Source organism: Oculina patagonica, chromosome 10 (genome assembly GCF_052425735.1).
Source record: "Oculina patagonica isolate OP01 chromosome 10, crgOcupat, whole genome shotgun sequence".
Lineage (NCBI taxonomy): Eukaryota > Metazoa > Cnidaria > Anthozoa > Scleractinia > Oculinidae > Oculina > Oculina patagonica.
This window is the reverse complement of record NC_135767.1, coordinates 20,214,701-20,227,409: the sequence shown is the minus strand read 5'-3', so window position 1 is coordinate 20,227,409 and position 12,709 is coordinate 20,214,701. Positions and strand designations below refer to the sequence as shown.

At 40.5% G+C, this 12,709-nt stretch overlaps 1 protein-coding gene across 2 annotated transcripts in view; it reads right to left on the bottom strand.

The window, feature by feature from the left end:
• The window catches only part of LOC144628969 (uncharacterized), a 36,113-nt gene that overhangs the window by 17,269 nt on the left and 6,135 nt on the right, over positions 1-12,709 (bottom strand). Inside the window, exons 3-13 of one of the 2 annotated variants that reach the window (XM_078487103.1) lie at positions 12,593-12,709; positions 10,008-10,076; positions 7,970-8,032; positions 6,155-7,417; positions 5,505-5,721; positions 4,784-5,173; positions 3,678-4,064; positions 3,184-3,234; positions 2,997-3,091; positions 2,498-2,532; positions 877-1,000 (exon numbers count right to left, since the gene is read on the bottom strand). The exon at positions 12,593-12,709 is cut by the window's right edge and continues 3 nt beyond it. In XM_078487103.1, the coding sequence (XP_078343229.1) occupies positions 877-1,000; positions 2,498-2,532; positions 2,997-3,091; positions 3,184-3,234; positions 3,678-4,064; positions 4,784-5,173; positions 5,505-5,721; positions 6,155-7,417; positions 7,970-8,032; positions 10,008-10,076; positions 12,593-12,709 (2,811 nt within the window). Of the gene's footprint in view, positions 1-867; positions 1,001-2,497; positions 2,533-2,996; positions 3,092-3,183; positions 3,235-3,677; positions 4,065-4,783; positions 5,174-5,504; positions 5,722-6,154; positions 7,418-7,969; positions 8,033-10,007; positions 10,077-12,592 lie in introns of both variants that reach the window. The other variant, XM_078487102.1, reaches the window with a different exon arrangement.

Sequence of the window (12,709 nt, the reverse complement as noted above, 5' to 3'; positions counted from 1 at the left end):
GATTTCTCAGTTTTTTGGTCTAAACTGTTCTGAAATAAGTGGTAGGCAACGTTACCCATGAAAACTTTGTGTTTTAACATTTAACGGAAGATATAACCTTTATTTGGAGATAGAAATCAAACTTCGACTAAAAATATCGATTTTTTTGAAGGCGCGCGGAAACAATTTGAAAACGTTGGCTAACGTTTTCAAATTGCATCCATTTCCATCCGAGCCATCCGCAGCCAAAAATGCTTTTAAACAGTTTTAGTGCTCTAAAATAGCAATTGTTAATAAAAAATGGACCATTTTTAGTTTTCCTACGACACAAATGTAAATTTTGGGCTGTTCAAAAATGTGTTAGAATTCTTGACATAGTCCCTTTAAGCTTTGATCTGAATGTAGGACTGAAGTATCGAGAGTAGAGCACATTTTCGATCTAAAGGTCAAAACCCTTTTCCATTAATTAATATAAATGGTACATACTCTTACAACTTCTTTACCAATAATAAGAGACAATAAGGGACTATCACACCCCCTCCCCATAGGAGCACAACTATAACTGTTCACAGTCCCCTATTTTTCGTGAAGTCATTGAGATCGATCGTTCAGTCCGACGGGCCATCTTAGTTCACGAACGCGAGCGAAAACTGGGGAGAGTGCAAAAAAAACCGTAGGTGGGGGCTGGATGTTCATTACGTGGGGGTGGCCACGCCCCATCCCCACCCACGTGGTTTTTGCACTCTCCCCAGTTTTCGCTCGCGTTCGTAAACCAAGATGGCGGCCCGTCGGACTGAACGACCGATCTCTACGACTTCACGGAAAAATAGGGGACTGTGAACAGTCTACACAACTATCAGAGGGTTGTAATTTGAAGAGACCACGAACCTGCTGTACCTCGATGACGTCATCTTTGTCCTCGACTGATTCACCTTGTTCGTTGATGTTTCTAGACGTGTTACGTTTGGCCCTGACACGTTTTATGCTGTTAACATCTTTTGACTTTCTTTCTGGAGGAGCCCTGCAAAATGAAAAATTAAGCTGCTGAAAGTTGTTGTTCTGTACTTTCTGTCTTAATCACGTAATAACTTGTTCACAAATCAAAATAAATCACTTTGGCCAGACAATCCAGTGAACCAGTCAAACCTCGAAGCAACAACATGTAACTGGCACGAAGGGCGGGAAAACTTGCGCGAGCGAGTGGGTTCGTTTTTACTTCTAATTAGTTGTGAAAATGGCGCGAGTTTTTTAAACCAATCACTACGCGTAGAAATGCAAACCCAAAGCAAACCCGAATAACCCTCGACATTCAAGTGAAAATCACTCTATTAAAGGTAAACCTATTCTTATTTCGTATTTAGAGCGGTTTTCACTTGAGTGTCGAAAGTCAATTGCGTTTGCTTTGGTTTGCCTCGATCGGTGATTGGTTTAAAAACTCGCGCCACTTTCTCGCCATCGAACTACCAAACCAATCGTGACTCGTTCGCGCCGTTTTCCCCGCTTCGTCCGCTCTTTTGCTTCTGTTTTGTTGGTTCACTGGTGTCTTGTCCTGTGTTGACGAGTATTCTTGTTTGGTTTTCACACTCAATTGAAAACTGCTCTAAACGTCGTAAGTTAGGCTGTAATTTGTGTCACCGTTAGACATTTCTGTTACCATTAGCGTCATAAAAGAATAGACTGAATAGCTCGTGTGGGCCCTGGGTCATAGTATTTAAAGTGGAAAAGGGCTTATCCACTTATCCAGGGGCTTTTCATCCGGTAACAAGAAACAGGGAGAGCGATGCAAGACAGGATAAAAGAACACGACAGAGACATAAGGCTTGCTCATACCCAAAACTCCGCAGTTTCGGAGCACGCAAACGAAACGGGGCATATTCCTTTATGGAATCAAGTCAAGTTTATCGATCGTGACCCTCACCGATACACACGCAGGGTCAAAGAGGCTATCCAAATAAGACTTCATTCTAATAACATCAATAGAGATAGCGAAATTGAAATTCCTGAAGCATGGATACCTACGATCAGAAAGCATAACAGCCGTTCAACTACAAAGCGGACCCGTGAGGGAACACCATCTGTTAGTCGGAATAATAATGAGGATCGAAATGCACCATTTTTTTTTTTTTTTTTTTTTAATATATAGTTCTTCTTTTATTATTGCTCTCGAAGTCGCTTTTACTATTTTTCTACATTTTTAAAGACACTGTTTTTATTATTATGTAAATAATATGTTTATATATAAAGTTCTTATTCGAATAGTCAAATCATTGTAATTCTTTTAGAAATTGGTTAATAAAGTGTTTATTTATTTTATCACAGCGAACCAACGTGCATAAATAGCGACGCGTAAACAATCAACCTCATCGCCTGATGAAGACTAGCAGTATTGCAGTCGAAACGTCGCGATCAACATCTCAAAGCGATTCTATCGTGAGACAAACGAATAAACGTTCATTACCTATCTTACACCACGATGAACAATATTCACATCTTTAATGACATCTTTTGAAAATCTTACCGGATTTTTCTTTCTTTGTTTTTTCTCACTGAGCCCTGTGTGTAAAGAAAATAAGATCCTTTGTCATCAAATCGAATCGTCAAAGCCAGCATGATACGTTTACATTTTACATCCATGACCATTTTTCAGTGTCAGTGTACTTAATATCAATATTTTTAAGGGATATTGTTTGTTTATCATAATAACTTAAAAAAATAGGGCAAAACATTTAGTGGCTTTACATTACCGATGTCTACAAATGTGCAAGTACTTTGCAGAACATATGTTCAGCAAAAATCTCAGAAGTAGTTAAAAAGTTGCCAAAATTAATAAAAGAAAATGCTTTATGACTTTGTGAAAAAGTGTTTACTCCTTGTTTGTCCAGAAAATTGTTGGTAAAAAGCAGTTCACTAGCTCGAGGGGACAAAACTTTGCTTTACCACAAAAAGTTGCTCTAAAGTTTCCGAGTGTTTTATATTTAGGCTTACTCGACAAACTAAATAAACCTCATGTCTTGTACCTGATCTGCATTGTTAGGCTCGCCATCTATCATAAGAAGACTTCCTTCCCTGTCTGTTTTAACTGCAGATACAGGCACGTGACTGTTAAAATCTCCTAGAAAATGAAAATAGACATCTGCAATGAACAAAAAAATTCACCACGTATCATAGCAGCCCTTGCGTTTCCTTCATTAATTGCGCCCTTACCTTTGGAAGCCGATGTTGTTTCTTCTCGACTTGCCATTCTAGCCTCGTCATCTAGACAGAAAAAAAAAATAATTGCAGACACTTTTTGGCTTATTTATTTTTTAGAACAAGAGTTCTGAGCTATTGACATAGATAGAAACACGTTGTTTAGCCAGATGGTGCTGTTTCGCACAAGCCTGATATATTTTGTATTTTAGAAACATGCAAATTGCAAAGGGCTCTTTTTTCAAGCGCACAAGATTACCCACGTGAAATGCAATGGATATCAAACGAGCAGGGTTATTTGAACTATTTACTCACGTAAAGCTTAAGCAAAGAAAACCCGAGTTACACAGAGAATGCATGTTATATTTTATTGATAATTTCGGTTTTGAGCAAAGAAAAACTGAATGCATAACATTCTGCGCCAAGCCTGCTAGCTTTGGTTATGCCCTTTACTACGTACGTTATATAAGAAGTCACAAAAATCACAGTTATCAATTACGCAACCATACCATCTGTATCAACATGCTCCTCGTCTCCGTCTTTGTCGTCATCACTAGCTTCCAGTCTCTCGTCAGCAGACGTACACTTATACCTTGGCTTACCACAAGACTCACAGATATCCCGGCAAGCCTTGCACGGTCCACCAGGCCGCTGACACAAAGTACCGCATTTTGAACAGACGCCTCCACATTCGGGTATGAAAGCTGAACATCGATAGCAGTTGATTCCTTTACATCCGTCAGGGCTTTGCTTGTTGGCGCCATTTTCTTGGTTCTTTCTTGGGGAAGGTACTTGGAATTGTTGCGTAAAGAAGTTCATGTCACTCTCGCTCAGCTCGTCGGAGCCACGGGGTGCGCGAAGTCTGGGGCGAGCCGGAACATCTTCATTGTCTGATTCTTTTGGATAAGAAAGTTGAAAAATAAACAGTTTAATTTTCTAAAAAGATACCAGGTAAAAGTACAAGTTAAAACAATAATAAATGAATACGTTTCAAGTGGTACAGGTAAATCATTAAGGCTCTAACATCGCATTGCAATTTACGAAGTCTAGAAAAGGTAGCTATCCAAAGCTTGCAAACACGAGGCTAAAAGACATTGATGTTTTCTATCAACACCAGGATCAGGTCTTTGCCAATTATGTTCTCCACCAATACCTTTCACAGTCTTAAAGGGACTGTGTCACAGCTGAGTTAAGTTTAATTATTAAGACAGTTTTGCCAAATAGGCGCTATGAAACTTAATGTTTGCAAAGAAATTACTTCTATGGATCTAAATGACAAAACCATAGCTTCAATGCAACCAAATGTGTCTCCCTGTGGTTATAATTTAAAGTTACAAGCAAATGAGATTAACTTTGAAAACTGTTCAGCCCAACAATATTTCAAAGACCCACATCGCAACCCGTTTCAATCTTCGTCACTTTTGGCCATCCGTACCTTTTTTTGTATTTGGTGTGTTATTGAAATGTTCCTTCACTGTTTTAAATTTTAAATCCGTGACACAGTCCCTTTAAGAGTAACACAAGCACTTGCAAAACACTCAAAAGTGCAAAAACAACAATGGACAAAACAAAAACAAAACAAAACAAAACTATGCATCACAACATTTCATAGTACCTGGGCCGATTCTTCGTATTGGCTTGACAACTGTTCTACTTGTTTTCCTAGTCCTGACTTGGTCCTCTCCAGCGATACTCCGCCGAGGCCCGTTCTCCACAGCTCCTTCATTTTGAGGGCCCTTATCACGATCAGGTTTGCTTTCCTTCCTCCTAACAATAGTTTTATCGGACCATTTTCGAGTCCTCTCCTCTGTATCCGGATTGGTTGTTCTTCTCTTGGTCCCATTCTCCCAGAGTTCCTCGTTACTACTGGACTCACTCAAGTCGCTCAGCGGTTGCACGTGTAAGCTGAAGTCGCTGTCCCAGTCACTGTCCCATTCAGCGCTATTTAAGGTGGCTCTCAACGTATCGTTTTCCATAGGGTTTTGTGAAGGAGAGTCATCTTTTGCTATAGTACACGTACGTTATAAAGAAAATTAGAACGCTTCTCACTTGAAAATTGTGGTATCAAAAAAACCGTACTAAAAAGTAGATTCAAGTATATGGAGGCAGAAAAAGAGAAACAACTCAATATGCGAAAAATAAAGAAATACAGTCGACTGAAGCTCTCTTAAGCGGACACCCTCGGGACGCGAACAAAGTGACCGTAACCGGAGCTGGCCCTCCGCTTACGAGAATGGTTCTCGGAAGCGGCCACTAGAGGTGTAGGGGAAAGATGGCCGCTTTCGGGAGCTTGCCCAGCTAACAATAACCGGAGGGACGTGGATGACCAAGCTAACCTTGGGAATGTTGATCTTTCGCCTTTCTTTCTCTGGATTCTCTTCTCTTTATCTCTTGTCCTTCTTCCTTTCTCCGTTGATGCTTCTTCGTATTATTTCGAGCTTGTTGAATTTGAGCCTGCAACGAGGACAGGTCAACGTTCTCTTCGCTGTCGGCAAGATACCCGTCATGTTGTGTGGGTGATATGGACAAGGACGAACTGTAATCCGCGTCATCCTGTTAAATAAAAACCGGTATCATACGGACATACTATACTTGCTAACTTAGTTATACATGGGAGGCGCGCTGGCCCAACGATTAGAGCGCTGGACTCCGGATCGAGCGGTTTGGGTTCGAGCCCTGACCGGGGCACTGCGTTATGTTCTTGGAGAAGACACTTAACTCTCATAGGGCCTCTCTCCACCCAGGTGAATACATGGGTAAACAATTTTAACTTGAGAAAAAGTCGACGGAAAATACAAAGAACCGGATCCAGGTGGATCTGATCAGCAAAATGTATAAATAAAAACAAATAAGGGGGAGTAGAAATACTCCTAGTCGCTTAATACTACAAAAACTGGGATAAGCTCCGGCCTAATGGGCCACTCAACAACAGGAATTAAATGATGTATTAATGCCCAATTACGCATTCCAGTAAAAATTATGTTACCTGGTCTTCAGCTGGAGAGGGCATTGATGGTCTTGGCTGCCCAGGACCCAGAGGGCCTGGGCTCCAGCTATCGCCATGAAACTCGAAGTCTGAGAAGGAGTCTTCACTAAACCTTGTGTGCGAAAACACAATGTCTACATCGTCATCATTATCATCAACTACTTCTTCAATTACAGGCGTCTCGGTAAACACATAGTCACGCCGATCTAAGCCCACAGTGAAAAATGACTCTGTTCGCTGTAAAGACTTCTGGCTGTGTTTTGTTATTTGGTTAGCCAGGGTTTCGTTTTCTCTTAATTTCTCTTCGTTTCCGTTCACGTCGTGAGATATTTTATGCTTGCTTGCTTTTCTGCCAGCAAAAGTTTGTTTATTTCCTTGATTTTTTGAGCTTTTCTTTTCTTGCGCGTCAGTTTGAGTTCTTTGCTTGCTATGGCGTATTTTTTCCTTTCCACGTTGGCGAGGTCTTTTTCCCTTAGATAAGGATTTTGTACTTGCCGCCTCTTCATCTTGAATCCCGTATATTAAGTAATTCGTTTGTTCAGCCCCACCAAATGGCCTTCTCCGTAACCGTACAGTAAACCCTGATTTTGGATCATAATCTTCTATCATTTCAAAATCACTGTAAGCGTCGAGATCAGAGGAATGACTCCGGTCTTCTTTCCCCTTATCCCAATTTCCACTTTCATTCCCATCATCCCTCGTAATCTCAGTTCGTGCAATCCCGTCATCCCACGCGCGCCGTACATCCGGAGGCTCGTTTAATTTATCGATATTCGTTCCAGGCTCCGTCATGAACACGCTACTGCTCCCCGATTCGGAACGTCCGTGCGCATATTCCTGGTCTCTAGTATCCAGGTCCTCTTCACGTTCACTCTGCCTACTCATATGAATTCGGAACGATTCCATATCGTCGCGCCAGTCCACTGGCGAGCTTGGTTCCCAGACCCCGCCGTTATTCGTCGGAGAAACGCGTGCAGCATGCGAATTTTGAAAACGTCTATGATCCACAATAAATCTAGAGTCTCCTCTGTGTAAAGTATCCAGAACACTTTCGTGTAAGTCTTTCTCCGCGTGTGTGTGATATTCTGTGGTAGGCGCACCGCATTTGTGACACTCTTTTGGAGTAGTAAGTATCGAGCGAAGCTGCCCTCGAGAATTCGTGACCTTTTCCACAACTGGCAAGATTGCGTTACACACAGCACAGGTGTAACCTGGGGACAGGTCAGGGTCAAACTGTCCAATAGAAGGAAGAACGTCCAAAACCTGTCAAAAAGAAACAAAACTGATCAATATCGCATTTCTCCTATTAAAATAAATACATTGTTAAGCAGATATATAATGAGAATAAAGAAAATCATCAGCTAGAGGATATTGTCTTGTTATACCTCCAAATTCTCAGAAGTGATATTAAAAGAAATGTATAGCGATAAGTAAGGAGAATTCAAACTTTGAACTCGTCAGGAGAAATTGGAGCGATACAATGTGCTTAATCAGGAACGAGGACAAAGGACATGGGCTCACGCCTTTGACGCGTAATAAGCTAAAGTGGGAGTGGGGGTGGGGGTGAGGCTGAAGAAAACTAAGAGGGAGGGGAGGGAAGTCAGCCAGATTGTACTTCTTTCTCTGAGACTGATCCAAGTACAGTGACACTACCGCTGTCACAAAACACCTGAGCTGGTTTCATTGTTGGTCTTTAATTGTACTTTTCATTGATCTTTTAATCTCCAATTAATTATCTCAAGATTTCTTGTTACATAAGGAACTTGGAAACACACTTTGAAATACAACATTTATAAATAACTTGTTCATTTATACCTTCCAGCTGAGCCTGCGATATCCTCCGCCGACTCGTATAACAGGATTCAGAGCGAACGTTTCCTAGAAACACAAACAACAATCAACTGCTTGTATTTCAAATAACTATCCAAAGTTCCAAAATCGAGGCCCGGAGAGTTCTAAAGCTCCGTGTTTTTGGCTCAAAGCTTCGACTTCTAAACCCCATTTTGAACCCACCTACGGACTTTTTCGACTGTCATTTGACTACGGATAACTTAGCAAATAGCTAAAGAGATCATTTATTCATTTTTCTATATGGGAAATTGTTATTTCACAGGCTGTATTTTCAGTACATTAATATAAATACCGATGTTTTTTTAGTTGTTGATCCAGTCATTAAATCAAAGGCTCTTCGAGCAACCTCATGGTAATTCGATGGATGAAGTGCCGACCTCCGCATTTTTTTTAAATAAGTGTCCAATAAAGTAAAGCAATCTCACTTTGCTTTATTTTTCCACGTGAGTTGCGACATTGATGGCTCGTGCTTTCAGGGGTTGTAGCGCTATTCAGTTTTCACAACCAAAATATTTACCGGTTAGTGTATTACCTTTGATCCTTTTAAGCATTAAGTAAATTTGTTTTGTGAATATGTTTACTTTTCTGTCAGCACGTATAGCGTTATTTTTGAGCAGCGAAAAAAAATTGAGAGAAAAGATACGCCCGAGCACTTCGTGTATCTGCTCGAGTCAAAAAGATGAAAAACGGATGACGTGACACGAGGTGACGTGACGCGAAACAAAAACGTGCCGTGGATGTTGTGTTGACTAAAACACGTCACAAAGCGAGCGTAATAATTTTAACAGTTTTTAAGCGTAACTATATGTAGTTCATTGGTGCTATCAGTAATGTCACAATCTCACTTAATTTGCCTTCGAATGTTTTCTTGCGTGAATGGGTCATTGATAGTTTTTTTCTTCAAATAAGCGTTCAATAATGTAACACAATCTCACTTTATTTCCCTGTGAATTTCCATGGGAATTGCGTCATTGATGGTTCGTGCTCTCAGGCTTCGTAGCGCGAATTCTATTTTATCACAAAAAATATTTAAGTGTAACCTTTGATCCTTTTTAGCATTAAGCAAATTTGTTTTGTGAATATGTTTACTTTTCTGCCAGCACGTATAGCGTTATTTTAAGCAGCCATTAAAATTTGAGAGAAAGATGCGCGTTTCTGCACGACTCAAAAAGATGAAGAACGGATGACGTGACACGAAGATGATGTGACGCGAAAAAAAAAACGTGCATGAATGTTGTGTTTACTAAAACGCGTCTTTGAATGTTTTCTTACGTGAATGGGTAATTGATAGCCTATGCTCTGAGGCTTCGTTGAGCGAATTCTTTTCTCTTTTATCACCAGAGGATAAGTGGAAGTGATCCTCTTTCGATTTGTTTTGTGAAATTCAATTTAGTTCCCTGAAAGAGAGATACCCTGGAACGAGGTTGAGATTTGATTGACATGTGCTGAATGCGTTTAAAGGACCTTTCTGTCAGCACGTTTCTCGTTTTAATGCTAAATTAATTGCGGTTTGATATCAGAATCGAGTGAGTGAGTGTTCGAGTGAGAAAATGCGGCCCATAACATAACCTCATTACCATTCGGTAAAAAGCGAGTTGCGTCGACGTTCGTTCGGCGCATTGTGCCAATGCGCAAATTAAAACTTTTATAATTTATATTAGACTGCCTTTCTTTAACTTGGTGGAAAAATCTGCCCAGTTTTTCTTTGTTTTGGAGCTAATGATTCCAGCTCTGTATTGTTTTAAACTTTTTTTTGTTTCTCTGCATTAAGTCAATAATTAGCCTGCGAATACAGCCGCCTCTCATTCGCTCCCGCTACTACGAGCGAAACGCGATAGTACGTAGTAGCGGGAGCGAATGAAAGGCGGCTGTATTCGCGGGCTAGTCAATAATGGGCTTTACAGGTTTTAAACCAAGGATGATACCTTCCTCTCGCAGTAGATGACCTCGTTTATAGACAATGCTGATTGCAGAAATTGCTTAACAGCTAGTCAAAACTTACCCTCTCAGATCTCTGGCTTCTGAGCAAGCGAGGACAAGGCGAACTGGAAACTGGAGAATGCGCCGGCAGCTATAGAACACATAAAAATATCGCGATTACAGGAGCATTGTTCCGATATTTTAAGTCATTTTTCTGATTACTTCCAAATCGAAGGAAACCTTAAAATAATAGTTGTGTAATGTAGGAAAACAACAAAGGAGTAAACAAGACCCGAAAATAACCATGGATGGTTTCGTCTGACAAAGAATAGATTAAGACGGATTACGACTGACAAACTTGAACAAAACTTGCCAGTTTTTTTCAAGATGAGTTGTCCGTGACTGAGCTCCTTAAATCCTAAGCTACATCATAAAAACCCTTGAAAGCACGAATAACTCGCCAAACCTTTCTCGTGCCAAAGTACACAATGTTCAAATCTATGAGGGGTTATCCCCGCCATAATTGTTTTTTCATTTTAAGGTAGTGTTCTTCTTTTTATTGTAGCAACTGTCATTTCGCTTTAGTCGTTTCTCTTCCGCGAAAGGCACATTTTGTGAAATTATGCATCAAGTTCTATCAAATATGGTTATGCCGAATTAAGAATGCACCCATGAATGCTCAATTTGAGCAGAATTCAGGAAGCCAAATTCGACAGAATTTGGTCACTCGAATTTTGCGAAATTCAACTCACTGAGCCCTCAAACATACTTGTCAGCGGTTTTTCTTAAAAAAGAAAAAGAAGCGGTCACTCAGCAAAAACATGGCCGCCACGACGGTAGATTGTGGTGAAGTGCGCGAATGCCTTCGTACTCATCTTATTGATGTAGTGAGATTTTTAGAGGGTGGCAACCACGATTCCGATACGTTTAAGTATACAGTGTTCAGGTTAGATTGGGTGTTAAATGTGCTCGCGAGATACTTGGACACTGAAGGTACCAGAGCAAACGCACGTATAATCCACCTTGTTCGCGAAGCGAGAGAAGCGGTTACCAACGCTAACGATAGTACAGATGCATTTCAGGCAGGTAGTATTTTTACTGGGCAGCGTGGACGGCCAAAGTTAGACGTTCCTCAAGAACAGCTACAATTTCTCGTAGAACGTCGACTTTGTTGGACAATAATCCCTCTTGCTCTTAAAAACCCTGTCATCCGCTTGTAGCCCGTCTGAGGGAAATCGGTAAGGATACTGTTGATACTCAAGTGAATTAAGGAATGGGTCGGGCTAAATTTTGGAGGGGGGTGGTCTAATCTAAAAGTTATTCAAGCTTTCGCTTAGAAACTTGCAGAAGGTAAAATGTTTGAACGAAATGTTTCAGTTTTTGGTTAAAAGGTCATTCCTGCTTGGTCACGTGACATACCACACCCAAATTATTGATATAAATTTCAAACCAAATTTACGAGAACTTGCAGGTATAATGATTGACTAATTTTGATTTCTGCGAATGGCTGTAACTACCAAGTATGAAGAACTAATCGGGGATTTACAAATTTATTTCTTTTGTTTCAATTACGTCTTTCTCTTGGAGAGGGACTGGAACTAGGCAAAAATAGTAAATAATGAAGAAATAATAAACATTTTTCAAAATCCCCGTTTAGCAGGACGTTTGGCTAGGTGAGGTAAAGGTTTTGAGAGAAAAAACGAGAGTTTTCTTATACATTTACATCCCGTAACTTTAATGATCATAATTTTTAGATTTAAGGGCGTGGTCAGTCACGTGACCACTTGGGGCTGAGCCAATCATTGGAAAGTTTCATTTCCAATATAAACAAATAAAAAGAAGCAAAGTTTTTGAGAAAAGGAACAAATCACAAAGAAATGACCAAAACGTCGCATGAGAACAAGAACCATTCCTTAATTCACATGAGTAATTGCATCCAATTCTTGGTCACTTAAACTGCTATAAGAAGTACTGATATTCAAGTTAAATTCACGTAAACGTCTCTCAACTGTTCGTTGGCTAACACCCAGAAGCGAAGCTATTAGTAAAAATACTACCTGCCTGAAATGCATCTGTACTATCGTTTATAGCGTTGGTAACCGCTTCTCTCGCTTCACGAACGAGGTGGATTATACGTGCGTTTGCTCTGGTACCTTCAGTGTCCAAGTATCTCGCGAGCACATTTAACACCCAATCTAACCTGAACACTGTATAATCAAACGTATCGGAATCGTGGTTGCCACCCTCTAAAAATCTCACTACATCAATAAGATGAGTACGAAGGCATTCGCGCACTTCACCACAATCTACCGTCGTGGCGGCCATGTTTTTGCTGAGTGACCGCTTCTTTTTCTTTTTTAAGAAAAACCGCTGACAAGTATGTTTGAGGGCTCAGTGAGTTGAATTTCGCAAAATTCGAGTGACCAAATTCTGTCGAATTTGGCTTCCTGAATTCTGCTCAAATTGAGCATTCATGGGTGCATTCTTAATTCGGCATAACCATATTTGATAGAACTTGATGCATAATTTCACAAAATGTGCCTTTCGCGGAAGAGAAACGGCTAAAGCGAAATGACAGTTGCTACAATAAAAAGAAGAACACTACCTTAAAATGAAAAAACAATTATGGCGGGGATAACCCCTCATACAAATCTACATGTGATTTACCCGTTTTTGCGTCCTGTCGCGGGATTTTTTCTCCTCTGTAGAGCTGGAGAGGATTTTAAGACTGAAAGGTGGTGGGTGAATGAAGTTGATGTACTTTGAAACATCTGTTCCACGGCT